Source organism: Sprattus sprattus (genome assembly GCF_963457725.1).
Source record: "Sprattus sprattus genome assembly, chromosome: 13".
NCBI lineage: Eukaryota > Metazoa > Chordata > Actinopteri > Clupeiformes > Clupeidae > Sprattus > Sprattus sprattus.
The window spans coordinates 12,456,909-12,467,381 of record NC_137911.1 but is presented as its reverse complement, the minus strand read 5'-3'; the positions used below and the strand labels follow the sequence as shown (position 1 = coordinate 12,467,381).

General features: G+C 42.4%; 1 protein-coding gene across 1 annotated transcript; it reads right to left on the bottom strand.

Moving 5' to 3' along the window:
* Positions 1 to 6,314: 6,314 nt before the first annotated feature.
* On the bottom strand, positions 6,315 to 8,810 carry ttc9 (tetratricopeptide repeat domain 9; the record flags this gene model as incomplete). Its single annotated transcript, XM_080849949.1, has 3 exons — positions 6,315 to 6,397; positions 7,703 to 7,885; positions 8,366 to 8,810. The coding sequence occupies 3 exons, from the start codon at positions 8,808 to 8,810 to the stop codon at positions 6,315 to 6,317; spliced, it is 711 nt and encodes a 236-aa protein (XP_080706075.1).
* Between the last annotated feature and the right edge of the window lie 1,663 nt (positions 8,811 to 10,473).

The window sequence follows — 10,473 nt, the reverse complement described above, 5'->3', positions numbered from 1 at the left end:
AATATTTGGAATGATTATCAAATGATTGTTTTTTCAGAAATGTATCATTATGGTCGGTCTAGAAACATTTTTATTTTTGTCGCAAAAGAGTTATGCAACACAGGTGGGGACTCTTATTCAGTTTTCAGTCTGTGTCTGTATGTGCGGGTGATTTGAAATTGATTGATTAATTGATTGGTTGATTTGTTGTGTGAGTCAAGGTAGTTTCAAGTAGACATCACTTGCTCATGGTGTTGTCACACAAACACATTCACACACAGCCTTCCATGGGTAAGATTACCCACCCTCGTCCTATAACAAATTTGCACCATACATATTGCAAAGCATGATCTATTTTAGCATTTGGCTGTGTTGATAATGCCAGTTACCTCATGTCTGGTTAGGTATGAACGTGTTACGTGCTATTTATGCCAAGTCCTCAAGCAGTGTGCCGGCATTACGTCACACCTCAGTGAGCCAAGGCTTGCATTTGTATCTGCACCGTATGCACAGCTGCACCGCTAGTGATTGTTTCAGTGGTCCCAAAGGCTGTCTCCGATTGGCTGCCAGCACGCAAAGGAAGTGATGTCACTGTTGTTTTACATGTTTACTTCATGATTGTGCATCTTTTTTTTTTACCTGGACTACAAAAAAAAGTGCATTTCTTTGTAAGCATCATGAATGTAACAGGTTTCTTTTTAAAACCATGACAAGTTGCGTTTTGTAAAGCATCTCGATTCTGTTTTCTGAGGGCCTAGTTCGGAACCTGGCCCCATGCTGAATGTCATCACACCTTGTGTCAAATGCACTCTGATTCACCTCTGTGCACCAGACACAGACACAGACACACACACACAAACACACAGAACCTTGACGTGGGGAAACTGATGTGTCTAACTGACACAGAGATCCGATGTGAGATGTCCTGGAGCCCCCTGCGGGACTGCGAGGCTGTCTGAATGCTGTCTCGTCTGTCAGACACGCTGTCTGACAAAATGCACTCCCAATGTGCTCCCTGCAATGCGCTCAGCTGCAACGCGTTGGCTGCTGCTGAAAAAAAAAAAAACCCAGACACCGGGAACAACTCCCAACGACTCTTGACCGACTCCCAACACACTGCTGCACATGCCAGGCTGGACAGAGAGCGTTTGGACAAAGTGTGTGTGAGAGTGTGTGTGAACGCCCATGGCGTATGCAGTGTAGCTGCAGATAAGTAGGAAACAAAACAGCCCAGGAGGCATGAGACTTATTGTTTGCAAACATATTTATGTATTTATGTATGTATGTATTTATGTTTTTATTCCTTCACTTTGTTTTTATTTTAATTTATTTTTTATATTTATTGTTATTCTTGCCTTTATTATTTTATAAGCCACAAAGCCGACACAAAATGTTTACATTTTTTTGCGTTGATAATGGACTGCAGACATAGGTAACATTATTTTGCTTCTCTGTGTTACTAATTGGGAAGAATCAAAGAGGGTTTTTTTTTCTGAAAAACAGACAGGGTCCCCAAAGACACACAAAACAAGGAGAAAAAACAAAACGCCATTCCTTTTGTACGGCATGACGGATGAACTGCTTATAGTCTTTTTAAGTGATTCCCTGAGAGAACTCTGACGGACCATGCAAATGCTTCTGCCTTCCTGAACGAGCAAATCTAGATAATGTGAATACTTCAGTCATGTGAATCTTTGCGATCTGTGGGTGCAAGCCAGCCTGGCGCTACACAACAGAAATCACTCACTTATTGATCGCAGTGATTGGTTTCATTGAATTGACCTTGTAATAGGGGTCATGGAGGGGGATAGTGTTGTGAGGCGGAGGACTGTGTTTGTGAGTGGGATTGACATGCTGTACTTGGACCTGTGTTTGCACCAGAGCACATAGACTTGTGGAAAATCATAGTAAAATACCTGAAACAAACTCTAAGAACGCGTCCAACCCTTTTTGTGTGTCATTGTACAAGCAATCCCTTACATTTTAAAGGAATTTTTGGGTAGGTTTACTCAAAAATTGTTTGCAGGAGCACATGGTTTTCTGAGAAATCCAATGTTAATCTACTTCACATTTAGAGCTGGTAATAAAGAGTTTCATACAAGCCTTTAGTAGAGAATATATTTAAGTATAGTAGATAGTATTTTTTTGTATGGGAAAATTAGGAATTTTGAAACAGGTCTGTCCAAATAATTAAAATGTCTCTGCATGTAACCTGACCTCTGCTGTTTATATTTAGACATTCAAGATTGTTTGTGACCCATTCATGACCTCCTCATAACAAGCCCTGTCACACTGCAGAAAACAAACTAACAAACTCATCATTTCAGAATCACAGGAGAAAATCCACAGTGATGATGAAAGTATTTCATGTTTTTTTTCCTCAGCTCATGATTGATGTCACTAGTCAGTGGAGGCCCATCTGGATTTCAGACAGATCGTCTCGGCGAGGTTTGTTACTGCACATTGTTACCATGGCAACAAACAGACCAAGGAGGGTACACTATTTTTATCAAGCAAGTTTCCTGCTCTATGTTCCAAAGTATTAGTGTTCCAGCTAGGAGTATTTATATGCGAAAACAAAAAGTAAGGTAATTTCCTCATAAATTAGCCTTTTTAGTAGGCTAAAGGAGAAAATCATGAGGATCGTTTTTCCTCACATAAAACTGTGCCAGCTCCTGAAATAGAAGTTTTCTTCTGAAATTTGTGCACAGGTCATATTTTCATGTGAAGTTCATATGTATTACATAGTTCTGGCATTGATGTAGGATGACATGGAAAACTGGGGACAACAACAAACCACAGCTGTGGCCCTGAGGGTATGAAACTCAAGCCTAATGATGAGAGGACACTCACACACACACAAAGAGAGAGACACATGCACACACACAGAGAGACACTCAAAACAACTCAAGCCTTCTGACATGCATACAGAGAGAGAGAGAGAGAGAAACCAACAAAAAACAAACCAACACACACACGCACACACACCAACAGAGGGGCATCTTAGGGGAATTTGAGCCTGCTTCCCATGGCTCTGTCTTGTTGTGGTACAGCCACGTCACCCATCCCTACTCACAGCCATGGTAACAGCTGTGGTTGCCGTGGTAATGCCTCAGCACAGACCTCAGCATGTTTAGATTCTGGTACGGCTGCAGTGTTCACCTAAGCTGACTTCCTATGATGTTCTCTGGTCTCCGTCCAATGAGAATAGGGCTGAGGGAGGGAAAGAAAGCACATAACCCTTTTCAGTGTAACACAATTAATGAGACAAAGAGCATGAAATGTGATCCCCTTGCAATCTGTTTCTATGCTAGGGGAAGGAGTGATGCAGCATTTGTCTGAGCTGGAGCTGGTCTTACAGAGCAATCCAGAACATCAGTTCCCTCTAACCTCATATCACTGTAGGCCTACACAAAGCACGGAAATGAGACGTGACCAGAACTTTTTGATAACGATCAGCACAGTTTCAATTTATTCAACATACAGGTACATATTACAATAAAGGAGATTTTTGCTTATGGTGCTTTCTCAGATTACATGCTCTTCAACAATGCCTGGGGGAGTTGGGAGATAGGCATGTTCAACCAAGCTTAGCAAATGCACAACCACTATCGGCTGAGCGATCAGACGGCTGAAACATATTCGGCTTCCAGAAGGAAGGAAGAAAGAAAAGATCCTTGGGAAAAGTTGATGTGCTCCAAGGAATGAACGAGATAAAAGAGCAAGTCCACACATAGCCTCTGTCTATGAGATAACGAATTTTTTTTTTGTGATGGTTGACCATATAGGTGCTGCTATGAGTTGAGCTAGACCCAAATCTGTAGCGCATACATCGGAGAACTCTTACCACACCGTTTCCACCACAGTAGTAAGGGAGGAAGGATTCCGAATATCACCCCTGTTCTTGTATGAGCCTCCTATTTCAGTTTTTCAGTCTCTCTCTCTCGTCACTATAGGCCTACTATGTTAATGACTTATCCTTCATTCAACAGGCATTAAGGGTTTGCATGAGGTCTGGGATGTTCTCCAACACTAACCCTAGATGTATTCAAAGCCAGTAGACCTAATGCTTATGTTAAGATACACAACTATTACCAGGAAAGTGGATTTAGCTAATTTTGCATTCCTTACAAATCAGCAATTTGTGGCAAAGCATCACAGCAAAGTTTATTACCATAGCAACATGTCTCTGCACAGTGCGTTATCACAGACTAAAGCCCCCATTGGCCACTGCGGCTGCCATTGTGGGATGCACATAAATAACACAGTGATTATACTCCAGCCTTAATTACACTCCTTCAACAATGTATGTATGTATCACTTTCAGGATACATTTTGTGTCCATACATTGTGTATCCTTGCTGAACCATAGCCATAATTTCATCCTAAATACCCATCACCCCTCTATCCAGGTAGCTACCGATAATGTTATGATAGCAGACTGGCATTAGTAACTTTAGCCTTGTTTACTGAAGAATGTTTCTGGTATGATGCCTGGTTAGCTGAAACAGTCTTCTCCGCTTCATTTCCCGTGAAATTTGGTGATATACATACAAGGATTATTTGACCATCTTGTCTTAAACATCATGCTATAGTGCCTAGCATAGGCTACATCTGGCCGAGTAGGGAATTCCATAGATTCCATCATCACCCCTTCTGAAGCCACCCCTCACAGAGGCTGACCCTGGCCCAGGTTCAACCCAGATAAGGGCCAGTTCTAGACTAGTGTCGGCTGCTGTCCGAGACGATAAAGCCACAATCAACAGCACTTATGTGTGAGTGTGCGTGTGCGCTCAGCTCACATTAAGAAGGTCAAGACCGAAGGACCGGGCCATAAGGGCTGTCCAAAACAGAGGGGTGGCATCTTTAAAGGGTAGAAATATGTGGACCAATGCAGAGCCCTCATCCACTGGAACACAACTTACCCCACTGGCGGAAGCCTGCTTTAACCACCCTGACCCCAAAAAATCAAGAAAACATCAACATTGAAACTAATCTTCTGTGTTCTTTTGTTATGTTAAACGTTTCATGACAAACGGTTTCATTTCATTCCTTTCGAATTAATAATTCTGGTGAAGAGCTCGCTGTTATGATAAAAACGCCTTCAGTGTTCAGCAATAGAATCAGATCATAACCTAATGTAAACACAGAGTGCAAGTTCACCTTCAACAATGCACCACTTTGGCCCTAGAGATCCATTTAAGACATTTTCGTAGTTGTGCTACCTGTCCAGTAAACTGTTTTAGTCAAGCACAGTGTAATTATCAACACACAACACCTTTAGTTGTGGAATGTCAGGCATATTCATCCATCCATCCACTCATTAATTTATCCATTCATCGTCCATTCATTCATTCATCCATTCATCCATTCATTGACTTTCTCATTCATGCTCTCTCACACACAGACACACAGACACACATCCGTAATGTTAGTGCATGTCCTCGAGTCCTCTAGGAAGAGAAACTACAGTGTTGGCCTTGGTGTACCTTTTGTGCTGGCACGCGCTTTGGACTGGCACCAGGCCGACTGGCACCATATGAACTGGCAGTGATAGTTCATGCTCTTCCAAATTGATGAGCTTAGTCATGCTTTAAACACTCATTATTGTGACGTTAACATGAGGGGGCAAAGCTGGCGTTGCTCATCCATAAAAACAAACATTTAACATTTAGGCTATATATTGGTATAACACAGATAATGCTTGCTCTTTGTGCCAGGTATGGGGTAGTTAAGCTAGCGTGATGCATGTGTGTGCATGTGTGTGTGTGCTTGTGTGTGTGTGTGTGTGTGTGTGTGTGTGTGTGTGTGTGTGTGTGTGTGTGTGTGTGTGTGTGTCTGTGCGTGCGTGTGTGTGTGTGTGTGAAAAAGATCAAAAATGGGTGTTGTTCACACATACAAAGCAAACATGACAGCCTGCAGGCGGAAGAGACAGAGGAGAGTGAAGTGGAAACAATGAGAAACATACGCACTTCCTGTTCTGGGCAGTGGCTTTCAGTCATTTCTCTGCCCAATTAACAATTCACTGACCTCTGAATCCTACTGAAGCCTACTGAGTCAGGTGGCTTGCTTGTTCAATATCTGCCTTTGTTGAGAACCTTCCTATGGCTCATGAGAAAATTGACTAACATTAAGTGAGATCTGCCTGTCTTAGCATGGATCATGTTCAAGACCGGCTTTGGTCTCTCTTCAGCGGTAGATGTATGCAGAAATGCATGCAGGGCAGCCAGTGCTGGAGGCCACAGGGCAGTGATAAATGTGTTTGAGAGTGAGAGCACACAGTGCAGGGGTGGCAGCATTACACGTGTGGCCCCCGTCTTTCTCTGTTTTTTTTGTTACAGGTCCACCTTCTTCTCTCTCTGGGCACTGCGTCGTATCTTCATCTCCGTCAGCTGGATGTAGCGAATAACATTGGTGTCTGCATCGCAAAGACAGGAAGAGATGGTGTTTGGTTTACTCAAAGGAATGATCAATGATGCATTGCTGGTGGAAAAGTAAAATGGCGGATACATGGAACAGGAATCTTTGGTCCTTCAATCACTGTTTGTACAAAGTAAATGCATAGCTCACATTAGTATGCACTGATGTACTGATAACTCATTAGTTAATTCTGCTTTGGGTGTTATCAAAGATCTCTGATTTAAAAGAAACAGATAAAATCCATAAATGAGTCTTGAATTTTAAAAGGAAATGCCTGGAGGAGCGGTGGTGCATCACAACCATATATGGGTCGACATGCCAACCTGTGATAATTTCCAAATCTTAATCCCAATCTTTCTCCAATTCCTTCCCTGTCACTCTTCACTGGCCTATTTTTTTAAGGGAAATGTGTGTGTGGACTGACCCCAGATCAACACAGGAAACACATCATGGGGCTCTGATGCCCACACCTTAGTTTGCACGTTTTACTCTCTGAACGCTGGCACAGAGGAAACATACTGTGAGCCTGCAATCCGTACCGCAATCGTGCCCATACTTTCCATTTCAAAACAATAGTGGTTCCATCTCTGTTATGACAGCATGCAAAGTAAACATCAAAGTGCACTCTGGGAATGTAAATCGCTCTTTGGGTGTCCTTGTTTGATCCTACTGTATAGTGTTTCTGTGCATGCTGCTTTACGAAGATTAATACAGGTAGTTCATGTAAAATATTTAAATTGTAGATAAGCTAAAAAAAACTTTGCTTGTAGAGAAACAGCAACAGTCCTATCTCATCTGTGATTTGTGAAAAGTAACTGTTCAAACAACTCTGTTGTAAAGAATGTGATAATACTATGAGGATTTAATGAAAAAACATTATAAATATGTCATGTTGTGAGAATGTCGGTGGTGAGAATGCTCCACCTCGCACATATCAGTGACAGTGATAATGTCAAATCAAAATACATTCAGGCAACATGTATGTTTTACCTTGTCATATGCTCGCCTTTCACTCATGTCTGTGTCTGTCATTATTTTCCACAAAACCTAATATTATGTCTACAAAAACTGTTTAAAAAATGCATCTAAGGACTGTAATGAGGAAAGGCTACAATATTGTTCAAATATGAATCGGCACTGCCTATGTTCTTGCAGTTAAAGAATTATTTTAAACTTTTGGTAGAGGGCCATTCTAAATCTATCATCTGGCATGTTTAAGTAAAACATTTTTCAAAGAAGGTAGGCCTACCAGTCCATTCTTAGGAATAAATTGAGAGGTTAAAGATCCTGAGACGCTACTCACCTGAAGGCTCTTGTTTGTGCGATTCCTTCAGGTAATACAGCGCCTTGTTGAAATCGCCAAGGTGATAGTAAGCCACTCCAGAGCGGTAAAGCGCTTTGAAGTTCTCCCCCTCCTTCCGCAGCACTTTCAAACAGTAATCCTTCACCCGCTCATAGTTCACCAACTCCATCTGCAAGAGACAGGCTGACGCAAAGGAAAACAGGAAAACACTAAGAATTCGAGTCATTTACACACAAATTTCATAACAGCACCATCATCCTAAACCCCGACTTAGAGATCAGTACAGACCAATACTTCCAGTTTCTTTGTCAACTCATCGACAAGTTTTCATTTTTATTTGTTTGTTGAATATTTGTATTTCTCTATTTTTTCAACGGGCGTAAAAATTAGATTCGATTTCAGTGTGAAGAATTCAACTGGGAAAATGGACACCAGCTGTGCTGATGTCTTTAGTATGATGTGAGCCAGTGCGTCTGGGAAACGATGATGACGAGCTGAGCGATGATGTAAGCGGGAATGGACAGACACTACTTCAAGCATCTCATGGCTTTGCATGCATTATACATTGACCATGCGGTCATCACATTGCCTACGATGCAACTATTTCTGTTTATCTTCCTTACGAGAGACAGTGCAAACTGAGGTTTCAGGACAAATAATTACCTGCTAAACTGTTGTAACACTCAAGCTCCGCGTTTTCCACGGCCCCTTTCTGCTCGTCTGTCAGAGACGCCTTGCTTATCGTGGACAGCACGGAGGAGGGTGACTTAGAGCCGGTGTCAGGGTCCCCGAGAACTCGACATAAACCTTTCATCTCCAGCAAAGCGCGGTGGTACTTGCCGATAGCGTCCCGGTATTTTTTATCCTTGTAGCACTGTGTGGCTTGAGTCTTAAAGTCAAGCGCGCGTCTGACCAGATCCGCCGGATCGTTGCGTGGCGGTTGTTTCTCCATGGAGGTTCCATGATGACGCGAGTGTTGTTGGTAGTAGCGAGCGTCCCTGTGAATGGGCTGCCGCGGAGGAACGCTGATGGTGCCGCCGCTTAGGACTCCTCCTGCTCCGTTGTCCGCGCGGCAAACCGCATCATACCCACCCTGGTCCAAACTCATTATGTCTCTTCCCCAAAGAAAAAATATTTCAGGTAAAAAAAAAACGCACCACAAGTCACACTAGTTTACACAGTCAAAAACAAACGACTAACAAGACTAAATGTAGGATATAGCCTACACGTGCCCGCCTCTAATTTTGCAGCTGAGTCCGTGAGCTCGCACCATCTCCGCGTGCCTACATCTCACTGTGCCTCCCAGTGCCGCAACAACGGTTTCTCCAACGACGCGTGATTGTGGTAGACGCGATAGCCATTTGAGTGTCTTGGGTAAAATAATTGAAATGTGTTACCGCCCGGAATCAAATAAAAGCCCTATGAACGGATGAATCGCGGTCCTGAGTAGCTCTCACGACCCTCTCCTCCCACAGTTGACAGTAAATAAATCCTCACGAACAGGACCAGACGTGTCCCGATGCGGCGCTCGTGCTGTCGGAGTGGAATGTAGTCATAGCAGATGAAGAGAGATAAATGCGCTCTTTATGCCGCGCGCTCTCGCTTCACACAATGCTGATTTAAAGTGCTCTGTAAAAAGCTCACACCAGTGGCCGTGCATTCCCGGTATCAATAACACTCTAATTCCAAAACAAGACTCTATTCTTAGCTTTCCTCTGCATTTCAAATTTTGTTGGTGAGAGACAAATGAAATGAAGCTCTAAATGGGTGTGTTTTTTTTTTTGCCTGTTAAAGGAAAAAACGTGTTTAAAAACAAATTAGTTATTGCTACAGTTTTACATTACTGCAATAGAGCGGTTTCCAAATATCGATGGAGTTTGGGCATCTACAAAAACAACAGGCCTAATTGTTGATGGACATGGTTTTTGTTGATTGATTTCTTTCTAAACACACCTTTTTCTGACGCAGCATTATATGAGAATATAAAATGTTAATCTGAAATAGATAGGGGTAGAGCCTTTGAGACATTTGGTGGGCAGCCTTCCTAGCAGTCACTACATAGAGTAGGCTACTGAGCAGTAATGCAGCTGTTTGTGGTGATAGGGTGTGTCTCACTCACTCACTCTCTCTCTCTCGCTCTCTCTCTCTCACACACACACACACACACACACACACACACACACACACACACACACACACACACACATGCATCACGCTACCCACAAACCCACACCATACACCACTTATACAATCATGACGAGGAAATAAGCAGCATATCCGAGCCACAATTCACCATATTGTAAAATTAAATTAAAACTAGTAAATGTTCAACATTTGTCGAATCATATCTATTAAATAATCATACATGCTACTTTAAGTTGTTGTGTCTCAGAGACATTGGCCATTTAACATAGAACTATTCTTTATCATGTTTTGTATGAAAGGAATCTGGTGTGGCATCTTGGTAACACCAAATTAAGCAACCAATTCAATGATGTTGCTTATGACGCAATAAGGAAGAGAAATGCTATTCACAGAGCAATGAACAGCTCTTTCATGGATAAAATATTTTCAGTGATTCCAATCTTTTTTATGCTTATGCCACAAATCTAATATCCAACACGCGGAGTCTCTCAAGTTCAACTCAAGGTGCTAGCCAACACATGTGCTTTTATAAGTTCTCTCTCACCCTCTCTCTCTCTCATGTGTGTGTGTGTGTGTGTGTGTGTGTCTGTATGTGTATAACAGCTGGCCCCAGAGAGGAGGCAAGA